The sequence below is a fragment of the Ursus americanus genome, chromosome 18, assembly GCF_024610735.1.
Source record: "Ursus americanus isolate L20-20 chromosome 18, mUrsAme1.1.p, whole genome shotgun sequence".
Classification (NCBI taxonomy): Eukaryota; Metazoa; Chordata; class Mammalia; order Carnivora; family Ursidae; genus Ursus; species Ursus americanus.
In genome coordinates, this window is record NC_142144.1 from 57,398,796 (window position 1) to 57,420,967 (window position 22,172).

At 36.3% G+C, this 22,172-nt stretch overlaps 1 protein-coding gene across 15 annotated transcripts in view; it reads left to right on the forward strand.

Moving 5' to 3' along the window:
• Positions 1–22,172, forward strand: part of PTPRD (protein tyrosine phosphatase receptor type D) — a 2,182,843-nt gene that overhangs the window by 1,977,342 nt on the left and 183,329 nt on the right. For all 15 annotated transcript variants that reach the window (XM_087869643.1, XM_045780711.2, XM_087869649.1 and 12 more), the window contains 3 exons: positions 12,660–12,848; positions 16,432–16,542; positions 19,975–20,244. In XM_087869643.1, the coding sequence (XP_087725769.1) occupies positions 12,660–12,848; positions 16,432–16,542; positions 19,975–20,244 (570 nt within the window). The remainder of the gene's footprint in view (positions 1–12,659; positions 12,849–16,431; positions 16,543–19,974; positions 20,245–22,172) is intronic.

The following is a 22,172-nucleotide window of genomic DNA, read 5'->3' on the forward strand; positions in this document are numbered from 1 at the left end:
TTATAAATTTCTTTGGGTAATGTCTATACATTGACAGCTTGTGATTCCAAAGACTTAAGAAAAGTCTCATACGCTGACAAACATAAAGTAGCTCAATCTGGTAATTCTTTGTTGTTAAACTGAAGCTCACGTTTGGCATATAAACAGAACATTATTTGCATTTAGGGGAAGTTATCCTCTGTAGATATACAACACATTCTCGAAACATAAGATACATTTAAAGGTTTATTCATGTGCTCATGTAGTTTTCATTCTGTACAATGAAATATTTTATATATGATATTTGTTTTAAGATTTGATCTTTTTATTTTCCAAAATAGCCCTTGAAGAAAACTTCCATCACCTGTTTTAAGAATCTATCTTCTCCCTCAAATAGAACAAATACCACAGTTTGTCGTTAAGACTATGAGAAATGCTGAAATTTAGACATACTGGAATCACTTAATTTTTGTACTTGTTGCTGTTGCCCCACTTCCCTAAATGGTTAAAGAGAACAGAATGGCAAGCATTTTGCTTTACTGTGTTGTAGGTCTAGGGGAAGAACTGTGAAGAGCTGGGGGAAGGCAGATTTTTCCTGAAAAATTTCAAAAGGCTGCCTTGAAAAACAACACTTGGATTTCTGAGACTCCTGGGTGTTGAGTCAAGTTGACGATCTTATAGTTGGAAGGAAGCAAAGTTGATCTTCTATCTTAAACTTTCTCAGATGTTTTCAGAGAAAATTAGTAGAGTCTATCTGCTTCAGATCTTCACTTCTCTAAACAAAAATTATAAATCTGAAATTATTTTTTAGAGTATTGATTTCTCTGCATTTTCTTTTCATGAGCTTGCCTTGCTCTTAAATCACCACTCCATTTTGTTCATTGTTCAGCACTGATAGTGAAGTATTAGTAATTTTAAAGGAATTTACATATTTCCAGACCTGACAATTTTCTGGTATTATCATCATTGGTATAAAATTGGTAACAGCTGAAATGTCAGTTAACTAGTCTTCATGTTTAAGAGGGCCTTGAAGTATGTATTTAGGAATATTCTTCAGAATTGGAACAAAATGCTTGAGTGTATCCATCTATTCAGAAGCCTTGAGGATAACTGTTGTACAACTGAGAAATTAATAAGATAGCCTAAGGATTTGTAAAATCTCATTTATTTATGTTAATATAATCATAGTAATTTATTTTTATATCATTTTAGAATTTTGAAACAATCCAAGTATTATAAGAAACTGGAAGCTACAATACAAAGAACTTTTCCTGTACTATTTGAGATTAAATTGATGACATGACACGCATCACCCTCAAATACCTCTATTTCTCCAAATAAGGGCATTCTCCTACTTGACTGCAATATAATCATCAAAATCAGGAAGTAAATATTGATGCAGCGTAACCATGTAATCCTCAGATTACATTTCAGCAGTTTTCCCATTCGGGTTTTACCACGTGTCCTGTTCAGGTTTCTCTGTCCTCAGAAGCTCTAGTTCAGAGCTGTACTTTGCCCTTAATTGTCAATCTGCAAGAGTTTCTCAAGTTTTCCTTTGACGTTCTTGATCTTGATAGCTTTGAAGATAACAAGTTTGTTATGTCACAGAATGTTCTCATTCTGGGTTTTGCTGATGATTACTTCGATCGTATTTAGATTATGAATCTTTGGCACTAATACTCTCTTCGTCTATTCAGGCTGCTATAACCAAATGCCATAAACTGGGTGACGTACAAGCAGAATGTATTTCTCCTAGTTATCGAAGTTGGGAAGTCCAAGATCAAGTTGCTGGCACATTTGGGGTCTGGTTGGGGCCTGCTTTCTGGTTCATAGAGGGTCCTCTTTTGGATGTGTGTCCTCACATGGCAGTGGCAAGACCTCTCACTTCCATCTCTTTCATGAGGGCACTAATCCCATTCATATGGGCTCCGCCATCATTAGCTAACTACTTCCTGAAGGTCCCACCTCCAAATACCATCACATTGGGTGTTAGGGTTAAACATGAATTTTGGCAGGATACAAACATTTAGTCTATAGCAAATATCATAGAAGTGATATTATATTTTTCTCAACACATGATTTTGATTTGTCCCATTATTGATGTCAACTTTGTTATCCTAGGTTGTTTTGTGAGCCTTCTCAATTGTAAAGTTACTCTTTTCCTTTCTTTTGAATAAATGCCTGTGAGGAGTTACTTTGGGACTATATAAAGACACGATTCCTCCTGAAACTTTTCCATTTATTCATTTATATAAGTATGGAGTAATGTCTTTTTATTTTAATGTATTATAATTTGTTTATATATACATATATAAATTTTGATGTTCAGATTGCCCCACGTTTGGCTAATGAGGGCCCCATCACACAGGCATCTTTGCTTTTTCAACATGTCCTTGTCACTTTGAGCACTTTCCTATGTAACGGATATTTCAGGTATATATCTTATACTTTTTTCTTGTCCCGGTACTGAATGGAATCAGTCCTTTCAGCAAGGAGTTCTGCTTCCTCTTATAGAGGGCCGTATTTAGAGAGTCATATTTAAGATCTGGTGTGGCCATTGCTATCAGGCATTGCTGCTTGTAGCCTCTCTGGACTCACACAGATAGGATAGGTGTGTTTGGTGAGTTTATATAACTTACATTTATAATTATATTCATTTCTGTATCAGTGTGTATGTTTTTAAAACCATAATTTCACACCAATGCCTTCAATTCCAGTCCATACACACTCATTCTAATTTTCTTTTTTATATAACAACTGATGGCTTAAGAATCTTATTTTCATTTCTATTCACCACAATACGGTGCAGCCAGGATGAATGTTTTTTCTTGGCCTTGTTTGATTTGAGCTCATTAGAATTTCTGACTTTTACAGGGCTGACGCATAATAGAGGCAGGAGCCAAACCCATAGAAAGTTCTCTTTCTGTGTTTACTATTTGTCTTTGTATCTCTCTTTCTAAAGAAAGAGGAACTAAATTCTTGTACTTCGGCTCCAGCATTCATTTTTGCCTTTCTTTTCTTAAAAACGGAAACAAAAACAACTGACAGTATGATTTAAATAAAAACTTATGTAATTTTTTAAAATTTTATTCAAAATATGGCAAAAACTTTGGATAATGTACAGGGTATCATGACCCCTGTTAGTAAAACTAATGGAAAGCAGTGAGGTTTGTGACAGAGGGTGGGCATTGGATTTTGTTATCTTAATCAGATTTGCATGACAAAGAAGGGAATAAAAGCATCACCCTGATTCCTAAATATTTGCTTAAATATCCAAGAATTAATAGTGTTGTTGGTAAGAGAGGATACTTCCATATCCCCATGAATTCATCTAATTTTGGATCACAAAGAGTGTGATCACGGGCTGAACCCAAAGACAGATAACTAATAATTGACTTAAAGCATGTAAAATTCTAGCCACCACATTTACACAAATGATAATATAATCTAACTGGATTTGTGTTCTGCTATGTAGACATTGCTTTGCGATTTGCAGGGTAATTGCATACATTACGTCTAAATAAGTTTGCTTTATTCCGTGCCAAGAGTGCCTTACAACCTCTTCACCATGTGAAGAATATTTCAGAAAATGGACTTTGCTCTGGAATGCTGTGCGCGTAGTTGGTTAGTATGCTGAGTATTTAGTAGCTGCTAATGAAGATCCTATCAGCTTATCAGTATCCAATTTTCTATTCCTGCATGGCATAATTCTACGAGAAATCATCGGAGACTCTGTTGCCCAGTAACTGCCCTTAAGAGATACCTAAATCCTCTCTGAAATAAAAGCTTCTCTGATTGATTTACAGGCACATGAAGACAAGCATACCATCTGCACGTAATAACTTGCAAAGAGGAACTTGTTCCTAATTACTTTTTGGGGACCAGATCTTATATTTATTAAATATTCCATTTGGGATATCATTTATATTAACTGGCAGTTTTCTCCTGCTTGAGATAATTTCTTTCTGACTTAGAGTAACCTTTGACTTATAATTGGAAACCACTTTATTTACATACGTATTTTTTCAATTTCATTCATATGAATATCATTTTGATAATGGCCCAGGAGCCCAACTTTGCTGGAAAATGTTGATTTAGATTTTATTTCTTTTCTTTTTATTTTTCTGTTTTCAGTCCCTTATTCAATACACTTGCAGGAAGATTGATTTTGAATAATACAACCATGATGTCAAAACAGTACAAATTATACCCTGCTGCCATCTGGAATGGTGAAAATAAAAGCTTTATTTACACTGTTTTCGTTAAGAAAAGAATAATAAATGCTTTTCCCCTCTTCAGGGACTGTATTCTGGAAAGATACGGTTCTTGTTTGTAGCCTGATACGGTGGTTTATTCCGAAAGATAATGACTTGAAAAACTCATCTGCTGATCAGCAAAGTAGCAAATACTCTCGCCAGAACCCCTCGGCCTTCTAGCCGGTGAGACACTGATCTGTCTCCTCTCCCAGACAAAGCTGTGTAGGATGGTCAGTACTGGCCCCTTATTACATAGTGGAGACCTCTGTGTGGCCTAAGGTCGTAGAGTTGATATGCTGAGTCTACTGATGTCTAGTTCTCTGCTCTGTGTACTGTCTTTTGGTGTCTGCTCAGAACCAAAGTCCTGCCACTTATAGCCCTTCCTAGCTTATTAAACAGAAATTATAGAAGGATTAAAGACAGGCACAGTGCTGAACTTGAGCTCCCTAGGGAAATTATTTGATATTTACCATCCTTTTCACACTCTTCCTTTTCTCGTGCACATTTTATTGGTTATGATACATGGCAGATTTATGTCTCTACCTGGAACCAGTGCTACACAAATGAGAAGCCAATTGATATACAACAAAAGGTGGATTTTCTTAAAAATGTAGGACTGTTTTTAAAATTATTATTACTACATTCCATGGAACTTTAGTCCTTTCTGCTTAAAAAAAAATTTTTAAAAAGTGATGCCTGGGTGGCTCAGTCAGTTAAGTGTCTGCCATCGGCTCAGGTCATCATCCCAGGTGCTGGGATGGAGTCCAACATCGGGCTCCTTGCTCAGCGGGAGCCTGCTTCTCCCTCTGCCCCTCCCCCTGATCGTGCTTTCTCTCTCTCTCTCTGACAAACAAGTGAAATATTTAAAATCATATAAAATAAAATAAAATGAAAATGAACAGCTATTCAAATTATTTCCCTGTGCCTTCCATTATGGGTTAACTTTGATTAAGAGTTCTCTCACTGTTCATAATGAATATTTATTCAAAGGACAACTGTTGGCATAGAGGAATCATGATGAAGTAAAAATACAACAAATCTAGAGTTAAAAGATTTTTAAAAAAATTTTTGCTGTAGGTATGATGCGGAACAAGTAATTTAATTTTGCTGAGTCTTTGTTTTGTGTTTACAGAAGATGGTAATTATGATACACATTCACCTGTCTCAGGGAACCTCAGTAAAGGCTCAAATAGTTTCAGTGCTTTCAGGCATTCACAGTAAAGCTTTTCTGTCCCAAATACTTAGAGCTATTTTTTTTTTTTTAGTTCTTTTTGGGGAACAAATCATATGACAATATGGATTTGTTTTATTTCTGCTGTTGATTAATCAAAGAATGTAAAATCTCATTCAAAGGGAGAAATAGGGCTTTTATGAGCTTTGAAAAGGTTACTTGACACATACTGCTTTCTAAATTCACTTGCAAGTCTAGATAATCCTGTGGGGTTTTTTTTATGATTTGCATAGAATATTTCCCATTTACAGTTTATTGCTACGGCTTTGTTTTATCAGTACTTGGAGTCACATGACTCTGTTCTGTTTATATCTATTGTGGGAGCTTGGGATTGAGTAAGTGTATAAATGCTAATATTTTACGAAATGCCAGACACTAGTGCCAGGCAGTGCTAGCCACATTTAATGTGTTATCTCATGCAGTCCTCCTATCTATGAGCTGGGTACTATTCTCACTCCCAAAGAATCTAATTATTCTTCAGATACAAATAAATCACAACAGTGTAGAGATTCTCTAGATTACTTCATACCCAGCCTGGCCCACAATTGGCACAACAGAGGCATTTCATTTATATCTATAGAATAAATGATGCCATCTATTGACTACCCAGTAGATTCTTGAAATTAATAGTTCAAAAACTCTTTTTCTTTTAACTTAGTGCAGTTTTCATAAGTATGAAAATATTTTATTATATGACCATCTGAACACCAACATATTTAAACTTTTCAAGAGAACTTTTACTTTTTCATAGTTATAAAAACATGCTGGCTTTGTGTGGCATAGATCAGTACGATTTCTTTAACAGGTAGAGATGCCTTTCAATATATTTAAAGGACCTACCACTTATTAAGAAAATATTCTTTATATGATCCATCTAACATTTGACTTTTCTAATTTAATGAAAACTTCGCTTAATCCCTTCATCCTTCAAAACATAAACAAAACTTTAGAGCGTCTGTAAGATTACATTGTGAACGCCTAAAGGTTTAGGATATCTAGCCATTGAAAAATTGTTGCTCCTGTCAGTGAAAGATGACCCTGAGCGTTTGCCTAAACATACAACTGAGTGATTCACTTGGGTTTTATCATTAGTTTGAACGTCAATAATTTCACTTTTCTAAAGATCACATAACAGAATATAGATACATATTTTGTTGTATTCTTTGGAGTTTCGTTGTGTAAATATAATGTAGGATGTAGGAATTTACAACCAGTATGTGGAGGAAGGCTTTCTATAAAATTAGATAAAGCAGGTACTGAATTGTGTTTTTCCAGTGTAACAACTGCACTAAATTATAGAAGGAAACAGGCATGAATTGCACATCTCAACTGGTCAACATTGTTTACTAATTAAATGAAACTTATGACTATAAAAATAAATAGCCATTAACGACCATTTTTATGAGTCTGTAAGTCTCATACTACTTAAGACACTATAAAAAATAGAAGTTATAAGATAGTCTTATGTCTCTTAGACTTAATAAGCAAGTTGGGGAGGCCACATGTGTAGCCACAAAACCATTAAAGAATGATTAATTGTTTGCCATTTGCAATGACATGGATGGAACTAGAAGGTAGTATGTTAAGCAAAATAAGTTAATCAGAGAAAGACAATTATCATATGATCTCACTGATATGTGGAATTTAAGAAACAAACCAGAGGATCATAGGGGAAGAGAAGGAAAAATAAAACAAGATGAAACCAGAGAGGGAGACAAACCATAAAAGACTCTTAATCATAGGAAACAAACTGAGGGTTGCTGGAGGGCGGGAGTGGAGGGATGGGGTAACTGGGTGATGGACATTAAGGAGGACATGTGATGTAATGAGCACTGGGTATTATATAAGATTGATGAATCGTGACCTCTACCTCTGAAACTAATAATACATCATATATTAATTAATTGAATTTAAATTTTAAAAAGTTAAAAAAAGAATGACTAACTATTTAAATGAATGGCATTAAATAAACCCCGTAGGAATTCAGAAATGCCACATGAGTGCTGAAATGTCTGCCACAACTCCCTAAACATGTGTATTATATGCAAATGTTTTTTGTACGCTGTCGCAGTTACAAAGGAAATAACACAGAGCCCTGCCTTCCATGAGCTTATGAATTCAAGCATACCCATTGACTTATTAGGGGGTTGATTGATAACACCACTTGAGGGCTTCAAACAAGGAGCCACTGTGAATTGTTTGGCACTCAGAAAAGTGGTTCAGGGAGCTGAATTCCCTAAGAAAAAAAAACTACTTCTCTCTTCTTCCAGATTCTGATCTCTCTTTATTGTACTACCATTTTCATCAGAACCTCTACATTGTCCATAGTATCTAAATAATCAGGTGTATTTGCCAAATCTTTTAATACTGCATTTGTAAAAGCATCCTGTTGATGTAATTGACATGATAAATTGGAAGTAGAGCACCATGGCAAACAACCCTTCATTGAAAGCTTCTTTAAATCATTTGGGACCAGAGTCAAAGCACCTGTCTATTTGAATTCATTCAGAGTCTCAGGAAGATTTGGCAAGAGGAGCTGCTTGGGCCACCTTGGAAGGAGGCTGTGGCCTTAGCAGGCAATTTAGTTTTGTGGTTTCCTATCAAATAAGAGAGGTTCAGTGTTTGCGGAATTGGAGCGCAATTAAAAACATCATTAAAATTGTTTATGGATGAACAATGAAAGTAGTTTAACTGAGCAAATTATGCAAAAGTTTTTATTTGATCATTCACAGATATCTAAAGCAAGACTTTCTACAAAACAATATCAGACTATTTCCCCAAACATTCCATTCAGGTCCTGGGTAGGTCAGGGGTTATTAACATAAGTTCTGCAGAAATTGGAAGTTAACTCTGGAAAATGCTGACATTCATGTTTCTCTTTCCTTAATGGAACTGTAAGTTTCATATCAGCATATTTCATTAAGACACCAAACAGATTCCAAGAATGTGCTGTATTTCCAGGTCTATTATAGCTGCCATTCCAAACAAAATATGTACGACTTCCATGATTCACTAAGCACAAGTATGTAGTAATCTGCCCTTTAATGGCCTCTCAAAATGACAGACCAAATGGCTTTGTGAAGGTCAAGTCTGATTTAAATTGTTGATGAATTAATAGCTAATTCTGCATGATTGAATATTAATATGGAACAGTGATAAGTAAGGCACCTTAAAGCTTAATGAGCACATTAATGAATAGGACAAAATGTTTTTCTTTTCACCTCATGTAAAAGTTTAAAGCTGCTAACATATTGACAATTTGTTAATTTTTGATAGCTGTTTTTTTTTTTCCTGTAAAAGTTTTTGTGGTTAAGATATTAAAGGTATTGATTTTTTTCCCCCCAAGTTCCTGGTAGTACACATTTGATGAGCTGTCAAAATTGATGCTATCAAATGGCCAAAGTAGTTTTATATAAATCACTAATAAATGTAGAAGGTGAAAAAAAGCAATTAACATCTTCTAAACTATACCCACTGAGATAAGCATTCCAATTAGAAATTTCATTATTTCTACAGTTCGTTTTATGTTGAATACTGAGTTTTATTGCCAAATACCTGACAGTCAAATTGGAAACAAGCCACAACTGTCAACGTGTAAGAGTTCTGGCTATTTGAATCTGTTACATTGTGATGTTTCTCATGAAAATTTAATGAAGAAAGTACATTCAAAGAGATTCTGTGCAAAGGGGGGATGGATAGAATTTAATTACCCTTATTAAAAATAAGAAAGGAACACTCTTTACCTCCACTGTCCGATTAGTATGCAAGAAAGATTATCTTTGTTGTGCACTTGTGTGTATGAAAAGGGGGCTCTGGAGTGTTCTTTATGAGCCAAGAAGGAAAAGAAAGGTCATGCAAATGTATTAGACTGCTTTTGGTAGGGCACAAGTCAATTTTGTCAGCTCTCCCCAAGGTGAGGACTTCATTTCTTATAAATGGTTATTAATTCTAGATTTCTTTAGTAAGAGCCTCTAGTAAGTGGCGCAACAATCTTAAGTCTTTGACACTTGCCACTTGGTACTGAATATTGGCTTGGTTCTTCAGAGAGATGAATCTGTAGAAGAAAAGTAATGACTAGTAGGTCAATGTTAATGCATGCTAATGTAACTAGTATTCAAAGGCCTGGGGGTAGATAATATGCCCCGGGAAATGCAGAATCATTTCAAGAATCTCAAGGTGATTTTTTATTAACCTAAATTGGTGGCTTTAAATATGGAAAATAACAAAAAAATCTAAGAGCTTCAAAAAACAAAACAAAACAAAACAAAAAAAACCAACAACAACTCCTTTCTAGGTAACTAAGTGTAGTTGACTTTGGAGCACTTGAAGTAAATTATTTTTTTCCTTTGAAGAATTTATGTCAATAGCTGCCAAGTGAGATGTTTAATATAATGTGTATGGTACAATGGCTATTGATCTCTCTGCTTTTGTTTTTCAAGTTAACAGTAGAAAAATGCTATCAATGTAAACATATCATATTGATGAAACCTTTAAAGTCATAAAAAACAGCCTGATGAAATTCAAAGGGAGTAGGTTATCAAAATTAGTCTAATTTGCAAAATCCTCTATTCCATTTGTAATTTTTAACTTTCCAACTTGGAGCCTTGAAAAATCACCTTGAAATTTCATTCTTGACTACCGTTTCTGACACTTGTCCACCATAGACTTCTGCTTGGCTGTTGATGTGTGAGCATTCAAATAAACACATAGTATTCCTGCTTACTCAAAACAGTTGTATCTTTCAAGTTAAGTTAATCTGTAGCTCATTGAAGGGAACTATTTTTATAATTTTTTTAGTCTCCAGCTGTAACTAGCTGATGGGACAGGCAAATATTCTCTAGTGATAGGAGATGTCAAACCCAGCTTACTTTAGCAGCTTCTATTGATCTTTCATCAATCTCCCTGCAGGAGAGCCAGGGTCCACACTTTTCCCTGTTCTCTTAGCCCTACAGTTTCTTTTACAATAATCTGGAGCTGTGGTTGAGGGAAACCTTCCTTTTATTGGGAGCTTTATTCTTTGGTAATATTTGGACCTTCATTCCTTCAAAATCTCTGTCTGTAGTCCTGAGCTATGTCTTTGATCAACCCTTTACCAGAAGTAGTTTTCTACTATATGTAGTAGAAAAACTTTTTTTTCCAGTTTTTAATCACTAGGATATATTTATATTTAACCATGGGAATCATTGGAGGTTCTATTCAAAGTTGAGTAATCCAGGGACTCCAGGGTGGCTCAGTCAGTGAAGGGTCTGACTCTTGATTTCGGCTCAGGTCGTGATCTTGGGGTTGTGAGATCGAGCCCTGCAGCAGGCTCATGTTCTGGGTGTGGAGCCTGCTTAAGATTCTCTCTCTTTCTCTCTCTCTCTCTCTCAAAAAAAAAAAAAAGAAAAAAAAAAGAAAAAGAAAATTTAAAAAAAAAGTAGAGAAATCCAGACTAGTTTGATGGAAAGGGATTTGGATATAAATGAGACATGGAGGAACTCGTGGTGTAGGAGATAAACTAATGATAATAAGTACAAGAAAATGGATTTTAGTTACTACACAATAGCTCTGAGGAGGAAAATATTAAATATATTTGGGAGGGTTTTTATTACAAAGAAGGTGATTTTGGCTGCATGGCTTTGCAGAGACACAGAATACTTAGCGAACATGATTTGTCTGGGGAACGGTTAAGAATTACAGTGTAAGCAGAAGAAACTTTCTAATGAGGGATATCATCCATGAGAGGCTGCGAAAAATGGGGCCTGATTTAAAAGGATTTTGCTAGGTAGATTTAGGAGATTAAGTTTATCCTGTAACAATATAGGAGAGGCAGTAGGGAACACATAGATCGGACTGACAACACAGCGGAAGCATCGAAATGGAGACTTTTCCCTAGAAATTATAACCCAGACTTCAGCAAGTCTCATAGGATCATACCAGAAATTGCAGGCTACATCCTAGGAAAAGTGAGGTGCCACATCTGGTGATTCTTTTTTTTTTTTTCTCCCCTCACTGGTGTTTGTGCTTGTGAGTAATTTTGGAATTGGTGGCTCACAAAAATGTATGAGGTCATGAAGGAGGGTTGATTAAATTAATGCCGGAAACAATGAGAATTTAAAATGTCTCATAATGGTTTTCAAACAAATGGCCAAGTTCTAATTTGGATAGTCATCACCCATATAAGTAAAATTCCTTCAAATTCAAAAGGTCTTCAGATAGAATATACCTTTCTAACGCTGGCTGGAAGAGCAGGTAATGCAATTAGTAATGCGAATCATCATGCTTAGGGGATTTAAGGAGACTTTAATTTCGCAAGATCTAAGATCTGGGACAATTTTTTAAAAATATTGTATTTATTTATTTGACAGAGAGAAGAAGAGAGAGCACAAGCAGGGGGAGCGGGAGAGGGAGAGGCAGGCTCCCCACTGAGCAGGGATCCCAATGTGGGGACCTAAGCAGAAGGCAGGTGCTTAACCCACTGAGCCACCCAGGTGCCCTGATCTGGGACAATTTTGATACGGGTTAGGGAGTAGTGAACTTTGGATGAGCTGAGGATTCAAAATTTAGGAATTTCAACTCTTAATGACTGAAAATGGTGTAGACCTTTGGAATAGAGGGAAATACTCTCTTACTCTGAGGAATATGCTTCCACTCGTTCTTTTTTTTTTTTTTTTAAGATTTTATTTATTTATTTGACAGAGAGAGACACAGCGAGAGAGGGAACACAAGCAGGGGAGTGGGAGAGGAAGAGGCAGGCTTCCTGCTGAGCAGGGAGCCCGATGCGGGGCTCGATCCCAGGACCCTGGGATCACACCCTGGGCTGAAGGGAGACGCTTAACAACTGAGCCACCCAGGCGCCCCTACTTCCACTTGTTCTTAAAGGCCCATTTCAGAGCCTCCTTTGGTACTCACTGACCTCCTCAGGCACACATTCTGTAATTTCTTTTCCCTCCATCATCCTGGAGAACTATATGCATTTTTTTCATCATGGTCCTTATCACCTGTGTCTTAGCTCTTTGTGAAGCTATTGGTCTCTTATATAGACGGTGCATTCTTCTGGCCAGGAACAACATTGTGACTATATCCTATTCTGATAGCACAATGTTGCCAGGTTTGTATTAGCTTCTCAACAAATGCTGAGTAAGGTAAGGGGATGCTCTTGAATCTTGGGCATCTGACTTGTTAACATGTTTGTATCACCTTTTGTCTTGCAGAGGATCAAATTCCCAGGGGCTTCCCTACCATTGACATGGGCCCACAGCTGAAGGTGGTTGAGCGTACACGCACTGCCACCATGCTTTGTGCAGCCAGTGGGAATCCGGATCCAGAAATAACTTGGTTTAAAGATTTCTTACCCGTCGACACAAGCAACAACAATGGCCGTATTAAGCAGTTACGATCAGGTAGGGTCTTGTTACTGTTTCCACTAACTCTTAGAGAATTTTTTTTAGCTTTCTCTCTCTTTATTTTTATTTTTAATTTATTTTATTTTAATTTTTAGGTATTGATTTTTCTCCCTCTTCTCTTTCTCTGTTATTTAATGTGTTGTCCATGTTTGTGATGTCATAGCCTATTCCAGAGTCTGTCTTTCTCTCTGTGTTTTGCAGCTTCTGTTTAATCCACATTGCTCACTGCTGTGACTGTATTTTTGATAACTTTTTAATTTACTGCCTTTCTGCAGTATTTGATGGATCCATTTTCTCCTCTTTCTTTCTTCTTTCTCTATTTTCTTTTGAAACAAATTTATTTCAACATTGGACTTCATTCAGAACTTGCAAGGAGCTCCAATGGTTGTATCCATTAAAAGCCAAAAGATTCATATTAAACACTAAAATGATTCAGTTTTATTAAAGTGTGTTTTCTCTGTCTCTTCTGCATTTGAACTCATCAAAGTACCAAAGTTTAGTAAGTTTGGTCACATCTGCTTTCTTTTCATTAATACATAAACCACAGAAATGTTATCTCCTGAGTAACCAGAGGTATTTTGTAAACTTCCTTTACCAAGTACCAATGAAAGGAGGGGATTTTGATTAATTTTATTATTATATTATTGTGAGTGAGCATTTTCCACACATAAGCCACAGTAGTGTGCGCCCACATTAAAGAGTTTTGAACCCTCCAGTGACTGGATCTACAGAAGTCTGCTTTTGGTGTAGACTCCAGCTTTTGCTGCTTCCTCCTCTCTCTCCCTGCTGCCCTTTTGTCCCTTTCCCATCCCCATCCCAAGTTCATTCCTTTGCTCTCTTTAGATAAAAATAGAGATAATTCTAAATTTCTTAAATTTTAGAGCCTGTCCCTAGGTGATTTCCCTGGGACATGTAGTACTAAGCTGTTGACTTTGACGTTGGGAGTAATGTTGATATGGAATTCTAAGTTGTTTAACTGAACTGCCTGTCTTCCCAGAATTCTCAGCTTTTGACCTGTCCTGTGATGTTAAAGCGTCTTGTTAACTGCCTCTTTTGCTTGTTGTCAGCAGAATTGTGTAGATTAGCATTCTGTTATTGTAAATAAAGAATTAATTATTCACATGTAACATAGATGATTTAGTATATAAAGCTTTAACTCTGAAAAATTTGTACCAAATTATAAGGAATATAATAATATTTTTATGCTGTCTTTCTTCTCTCCGTATTTAAATCTCCAGAATCTATTGGTAAGTGCTTAGTTCTGAAGCGCACTTCACCCCCACTAATTTCCATATCCAGAATATTATTATTATTTTTATTATTATTAATAAAATGCATGGCATGCATTTTACTAACTGTCAGTGTAGACACCAGACCTCTGTAGTGGCGCGCACACGCACACATCCACAGAACTGTTATTGTAAGAACACTGTCTAGAAAAATAAAATAGTACACAAGTTGTATCACACAAATGTAGCATAGTGAGAAGCATAAGATATTCAATCAACAGTGTTTGTTTCTAGTTAGTCATTAGTATTTCCTATAACAGTATATATATATATATGCGTATCTATATATATACTTAAATAGATTAGCCAGTATTTTTCCAAACTATGTCTTTAAAACGTATTGTCTAGTTTTTAGTTATTTTTTTTAAGAATATGAGGCATATAAGATATAATTCTAACCCAATATGACCCCAGACCTAAGAACTCAGTTGCTTCTCTGAAAAAGGCAACGATTCCTATTGTGGTCTTTGCCCTCTGTGGTATAATGCAACTTGCTTTTATAATCTAATAATACTATCTAATATATTCCTGTTTTACCAGTATAGTAATTCAAGTTTCTTTTAAGACCTTATTTAATTCTGTAAATCTAATTTAATTCTTCTCCCCAGCCCTAGCCTCCTCCTTCTCGTACTAATGCTTCTTCTTTCTAATCTTATTTGCATTCATATTATCCACCCAGGTGGTACACCAATAAGAGGTAAGAGTGCTGAACTAACGTTCACAGAATGACCTTGCTCATTCCTTCTGTCCTCTCATCACCCATCTTTGTCCTGTTTTCAACATCATTCCAATAATATGTCCATCAACTTTATTTTTTCCCTTCGTACTGTTTGGTTATGATCAGTGACTCTCATATTGTGAGTTTTCCTTTTCTTTTCCTTTTCTCTTTGTTTTGTTCATTTCTTTCTTTATGGAAATGATTATTTAAGTTGTGATATGCTTCAAAGAAAGCATATCCAGGTCTTTAGACCACAGACCAGTCACAGCGTACCATCTGTCCCTCTTTTTTTCCTTTTCTTCTTCTTCCTTTTTCCTTTTTTTCTTTTTTTTTCTTCTTTTTCCTTTTTTTTTGTCCAACCGGAGAAAAAAAAAGATCATTTTTTTCTTCCTTAGCTGTTCTTGTTCTGGACCAAAGCCAAGATGGTCTGGAGAACAGTGGCAGACATGCAGAAGACAGCCTGGAACACCTGCTTTTTGTCTTTATCTTTCAGAAGGTTTTTGCTTTTGTCTTTCGATTCTTTTTTCTCTTACTGTCTTAAAAGTCAAAGAATGACTCCCTTTCCACCTGATCCCACTCGCCTACAACCTGACAGCAATGTTTTTTTCCCCCCACTTCTTTTTTTCTTGGATTACTCGCCTCTGGATTTTTGGATCTTCTGTCCTTCAGGCTATGGAAACAAAAGGTGCTCAGTATTCTTGGTGGTATGTGATATTGCTGGTTTTTCATACTTTGACTCAGTGTTCATTTCTTTTAGAATTCTTGTTTTGTATTTTTCTTGGGGCTTTGTGACACCACACTGCTAATCCCACTGGTGGATTTTGATGGGTGTCTTAGGGGATCCGTCTCGAGGTCCTCAAGCAGTGGTTGGTTGGCTCTTCCTCGCTGGCATAGGCCGTGCTAATTTTTAACTTTTTTAAAACCTTCTAATTCAACTGCTCTTTGTTTTTCAGCAAATGTAATAAATGATTGTAAGTCGTGGCAAATTGTCTTTCTTTTCTTCAAATCTGCATGTCTTAAGGGAGTTTTGTTTCTTTCAGTAATATTTTCATAATATATAATGACTAATTTTAATTTTTTGCTTTGTGCAGCCTTTTTGTACTTGCTGCGTATTTTTGCCTTTCTTCAGCAGAAGACTTTCTTGAAAACCCGGCCTGGTTTTTTTTGAGCGTACCTATCTTTTGCGCCACTTTTGGTACCAAAATGGAACAAAACAAAACAAAACCAAAAATTAATCTTTTGTTTGATTTAAAAGCCATACTTCCTTGAAGCAGTCTCACCCATCTTCATTTTATTAGTCTAGGAAATGAGAGTATTAATTATGACTAGAAGTCTTGCTTGGGAAAAGAGATAATTGTTTTCTTATGCTAGCATTGATGATGTAAAAAAAATAATCTCTATATGTTTTTCTCATCACATCATTTTCTGTCTGTGCACCTTAGCGAGAGATTGAATCGACGTTGAGCGGACCTTCGCTTTGCAGGGCTTTTCATATTGTTAAGAGGTTTAGCGTTCTGCACTGAGAAAGCCTTCTCTGACCATCTCTTTGGCACTATATTTTATATCCATACAGGCGCCCTTCAGATCGAACAGAGCGAAGAATCTGACCAAGGAAAATATGAGTGTGTTGCCACCAACAGCGCGGGCACTCGCTATTCTGCCCCTGCCAATTTATATGTCAGAGGTAGGAATGACGTCACCCTGGCATCGCTTCTTCATTCAGGCTCAGGGGGAGTTGAGAGACCCACGAGATGTGTGTTGTTATGTCAGTAGGTACCAAGCTGATACGCTAATACTTACGGTAGCTGAAGCATTTTAGTAAAAAGAGAATTAAAGATCTTAACCCTGTTGTTAAAAAAAAAAAAATTGACAGCTTTTGAGTAAAACCTATCCTGAGGCTTGCAGTTGTAAGTATATTTGCATTTTTACATCTTGATTTCTACTTTTACTGCATTGATTGAACTATGCTTGGCATTTGTTTGAAGTTTTCTTCTTTTCCTTCTTTTTTCTGTGGCTGTTTCTCTTCTGTTTCCTTATCAAACCCTGAAATAATTGCTTGGTGTGCTACTAATCAGTTTTCTGTGCAACTCCAAGCATAAAGGTGTTTATGTCTTCAAGACCTGTACTGCAGAGCTGTAAGGATAAAGCTGCTAACTTAAAAACAAACAAACAAACAAAAAGAAAAGGTGCTCCATGCAAACAGCACAGTTGTATTTCTTTTCTTTTTATACTTTTAAAAATTTTATGAACAGCTGGTATTAAGTATGTGCATATGTCCATGCATATATTTACACACAGTTTTAAAAGTTATTAATATTCTGAAAAGTTTAATTTTCAATTGCGCTGGAACCCTGATTGTATTTTTAACAAATAATCCTAGTTGTCCTTGGGACAAGAATAACTTATGAGGATACATTCATATTTTCCCATAAAGTAATATAAATGTTTACATTTTGAGCTTATGAATGGCTGTGCCTTTCATTTCAATTAGAAAGAAGTATTTCTTCTTCCCCAGGGTTTCCCAAAGCTGGTTCCTATAGCTTTTTGTCCAATGGAAATGCTCTTATTCCTGGTCTATACGTCTGTGAATAACCACATAAGGTGTGGGTGGGGGTGGGAATAGGTTAAAGACTGTGAGGGCTTTAAATTACAATAAGATGGGTTTCCTTAGGAAAATATCTAGCTTGATTTTGAAATTTTTGTTTGAAATAATTTTGTTTCTGTGGGGATGTTTTCCTCTCCTATCTTCCTCTGGAGTCTGGGGAGGGAGAATATGAAGAAAACCATTTCTTCTCCAAATTCCTTGAAAGCCCCTTGATCCTTTTTCTTACAATGGTGACCTCCTTTGCTGCATGAGGCATGTGAACCTTCTTCAATGGAAAAATTTCAAAATGATGCTAGCTATTGTTTCTAATACCGTATTAGTCCATGAGATGTTGCTAACGTTTTCAGCTGAGGTAGGAAGGATTAACTAGAGCAAATAAAGATGTTCAAGTAGCAGTTGAAAGCCTTGATATGGCCTTTTTACTCTCTCTGTGTTTCCCTTGTTTTTCTCCTTTCCTCATTTCATTGTGTTCTGCATCAAACCCCCTACATCCCTCAGAGCTGCGAGAAGGTTGGTGTGTTTTTTACTTTTTACCCACCTTACAAAACTCTTAATTAAACCAATAACAAAGAATACAAATGAAATGAATGTAGCTGCATTGTGGTCTTCTTTTGGTTAATGGTATGTTTTAGCAGAGAATGCCCTGGCCCTGGCTTCTGGTGCTCGCTGGTGGTATCTAACCATGGTGCATGATGGGCGAGAATATACCTGGGTGCATGGTAACTGGTAACACTTAACTCTCTCAGGTCCCATGAACTCGGTCAGTGTTCCTGCTTTCCTTCCTGCTCCACTCTTCCCGTCTCCTGCCTCACCTTAATTTTTGTCTTACAAGGATGCCTGCTGCCCATAGGATGACGTTTTGTAGTTGTTCCCCTAATCCCAAGCATGAAGACTAAACTCTCCTCTACTTTCTGGATATGTTCTTTGACACCTTAGAGTCTCCAGTGGCTCCTGCTTGCTTTGTGTAACCTGTGAATTGGCTGCAGGAGGCATGCTTAGCTCTCTCTTCTCCTCTGCCTGTCATTCACCTGTGAGGCCATCACAGCGAGCCCTCTCGAATCAACAGAGGTTTATCTCAACCTTAATGACAGCCAAAAAGTTTACAGACAGAATTATTTACGTATCATTTTCTTGGGGTTATGAGGTTGTTTGTTTATTAACTTAGCTATAATTTAAAAAATCACTTTATTATCCATATTTAAGGTATGCTCCTAATGATTACCTCTTGATCTAAAATACTTTTGGTATAATGTTTTGCCAATAAGAGCCCAAGATGAAGCCTATTTGTCTCTTGCCCTCTCCTTGTCCAAGACACATGTACTTAAGCACACATAAACATGCAAATTATCTGAAGCAGGAACACTGAACTATAATTGCTTGGTAATTTTTTCTGTGTTGCGTTGCTTTAATATGACCTCTTCTCTCGATGTCATGTTTCATTGTATGTTTTAGACCCACTCTCCTTCCATTTGAATGTAGGCATAACAAGCCTTTTACCCAATTTTGTTACCATCATCTATGTTGTTTTACCTTAGATATGAACTGAGTGGAATCTCGAATGTGAAATACCCAGCTCCCTTCCTGAATTTGCAATCCTTGCCTTTGACAACCCAGCTTAACCTGTTGTATTCCTTCTTTGAGCCCTATCATCCCTTAAATCCCTGTTTCAATCACTGTACTTTACCTCCTCCCTTTACGTTTAGGGCCATCACCTTGTTATTTCTCCTTTTGTCATTGTTGTCTGGATTCCAGCCATTCTCCCATCGTCCTAAGCACGGGCCTTGAGACTTCATCTTGCGCATGCCTTGCATGACCCAGTCCAGTATTTCTACTGGCATTGGCTTTGTTTCTTCTTCTGTGAGCATAAATTGATATGTGTATATATTTCTGTGTCTGTTCCAGTGTTAGTGTGAGGTCTTGAGGCTGCATCTACTCTGAGTCTGAAAGCAAATAAATTGCACTTTCCATGTCCTATAGACGATGTTTTCCAGGGCTGGGATGTGACAGTGTGCTCCCACACATACATTCACATCAACTGGAAGTGCACAGCACTGAAGTTGGTTTTGTTACTCAACTTAAACCTGCTGGTGACCTTCCAGCCCCCTTTTCTGCATATGCATGCATGCATAGGATCTTTGCTATATGCATGCATGTATATGTTTTTGTGTTTATCTTATGCATGATGTTTGTGTACTGTTTGTAGATAGTTTTCTTGGTTTTGTTTTGTTTTGTTTTGTTTTGTTTTGTTTTTGTGGGGCCCTTGTAGGTCTGAATCAACTTTTGTATGAATGTGTCTAAGATATCAATGACTAAACTAAATACTTTTTTCTGTGTATACACAGACCATACTTGTATGGTCTGTATTATCCACAGTTTTTCTTTGTTTTGTTTTTGAAAAATCCACAATATGTTTCAATTGTTTAATTGTGTCTGTAGAGTGCATGTCATATGTTTAACAAGCCACTTTATCTTGCCTTTTATTTTATCATTTGCCCTTGTGTTTTGTTCCAGTTCGCCGTGTCCCACCAAGATTCTCTATCCCACCTACTAATCATGAAATCATGCCAGGTGGAAGTGTTAATATCACCTGTGTGGCCGTGGGGTCACCAATGCCTTATGTGAAGTGGATGTTGGGGGCAGAAGATCTGACACCTGAAGATGATATGCCAATAGGAAGAAATGTACTAGAACTGAATGATGTGAGACAGTCAGCAAATTATACCTGTGTTGCTATGTCAACACTGGGTGTCATTGAAGCAATAGCACAGATCACTGTCAAAGGTATGCTTAATGGTGTTTGCTTTGAGGGTCTGACTATATTAAAGTCCCCTGACTAATGTCCCTACAAACTCTACCCTTGGAATTCTAAAATGAGTCAATTCATCTGAGTTCCATTTTCAGAGTCTAATCATATCTGTGGTATTGTTTAAGATACACATATATAGGTAGAGAGATTCTCTCTTGAAAGGACTGACAGCCTAAATAATGATAATCATCAAAATATTTAACAATAGGCTGGGCCCGAACACTTACCAGGCAGAATAAGAAATGTTAGACACTGTCAAGCATTATGGTAGAACTGATGCAAACAGGTTTCATATTAATCCAGAACCCTGGTGAGAGTGCATGATAGAAAAATACAAATAAGTGTTAATAAATGCTCAAATCCATGAGGACAAAAGGAAAAGAAAGAGAGAGTTAAATCAACATGGTCTAATAATAGATGTTTTAAAATTTTGATGGGTCCTACCTTAAAAATCAAAATGTAAGTGGCATTATATTCTAACTTTATTTCTTATCTTCTATACATGAAGTGCTCAAGAAATATTATTTTCCTTAAGTGCACTAAATGTAACCAAAGTTACAGATTTCACAAATATTTTTGAAACAAAGAAAAGTAAGCATGTGGGGTACCAGTTGTTTTTATCAGTGTTTATAGAATTCTAGAACAATTTTGTAAAAAGGGTCAAACTGAGGGTGACTTTAGGTTCTTGCAAATGTCTGCAGCTATTGCAAAAATGAACACAAATTATCTTTGCTATCCAGAAAGTATGATCCTAAAAAATATAACACACATGTTCTAATTGGTGTCCTATCCTCCACCAAACATATATATCAAGTATATGCCATATACAATAATGTGACATGAGAACAAAATTACATGCCAGGGTCAAAACTAAGTCATTTAAAATAGTAACATTGTATTGAATATCCGTAAATGTATTAAGCATACTTACACTTATCCATGCATTATAGGCACAAAACCTATACTGTGACAGCAAAACTAAAGTCTGTTAAGTGTCAGTAAGCACACCTTTAATTAGCAATATTTTTATTTTCCTTAATAATTCAGAAACATATCTAGGGAAAATTTGGATCATCTACTTTTTTGAAAAATGCCAGTCCAGAATAATTGAACATTTCTTCAAATGTCTTTTTATTATTATTTTCAGTAAAATCCTTTGGCCAAATATTATCATTCTGTAGTTCTTAGAGTAATATGCAAATATTGAATCACCTTTCTTATAATAACTATTTCAGTTGCAAATATTTGAAGGTTTACTGAAGACCTTCAAGAATTCAAAATCAGGAGTCACATTAACTAATATCTTGTTCAACTTCTTATCTTTTTTTTCCAGGCTCTTGCCATTCCCTACCCTCTCTACCTCAAAAATAAGTAAATATAAGGGTGAATCCTGTAGGGAAAAAGTAAATAGAAACAAAAAGCAACTGGAAGAGAGTGAGGAAAATGTATCCCGACTCATTCGTTCAGTTAGGCACTCATTCAGCTAACACTGTGAGGCAGGAGTCTAGGTATTAGGGATACAAACGTAATCAAGTACAAGTTTGTGACTCTTGAATAGCTGCCATTCTAGAGAGTATTGTACTTTTTGCTTTTATGTTGAAAAGGAAAAAGGGTACGAAAGAGCTGATCATATGAGTGTTACATTCTGGGTTTTCTCTCAGAAGTTAGCTGGTGGAATTTTGTCTCTCCTGGTAATAAGTCCTTTCAAAATCATTCTCCAGGGTGAGGCACTTAGGTGTGAGGTCACCAGTGTGGATGGTTTGTATTCTTAATCAGTAGCATTTTGAGTGAGGTTCCTCTGCTAAAAGGAAAGAATTGAAGCTCTAAAAGATGGAGTTAATTGCAAATATTAGTCAGGTAGCTATAATTTCAGGTACTACTGATATTGAATATAGACACCATA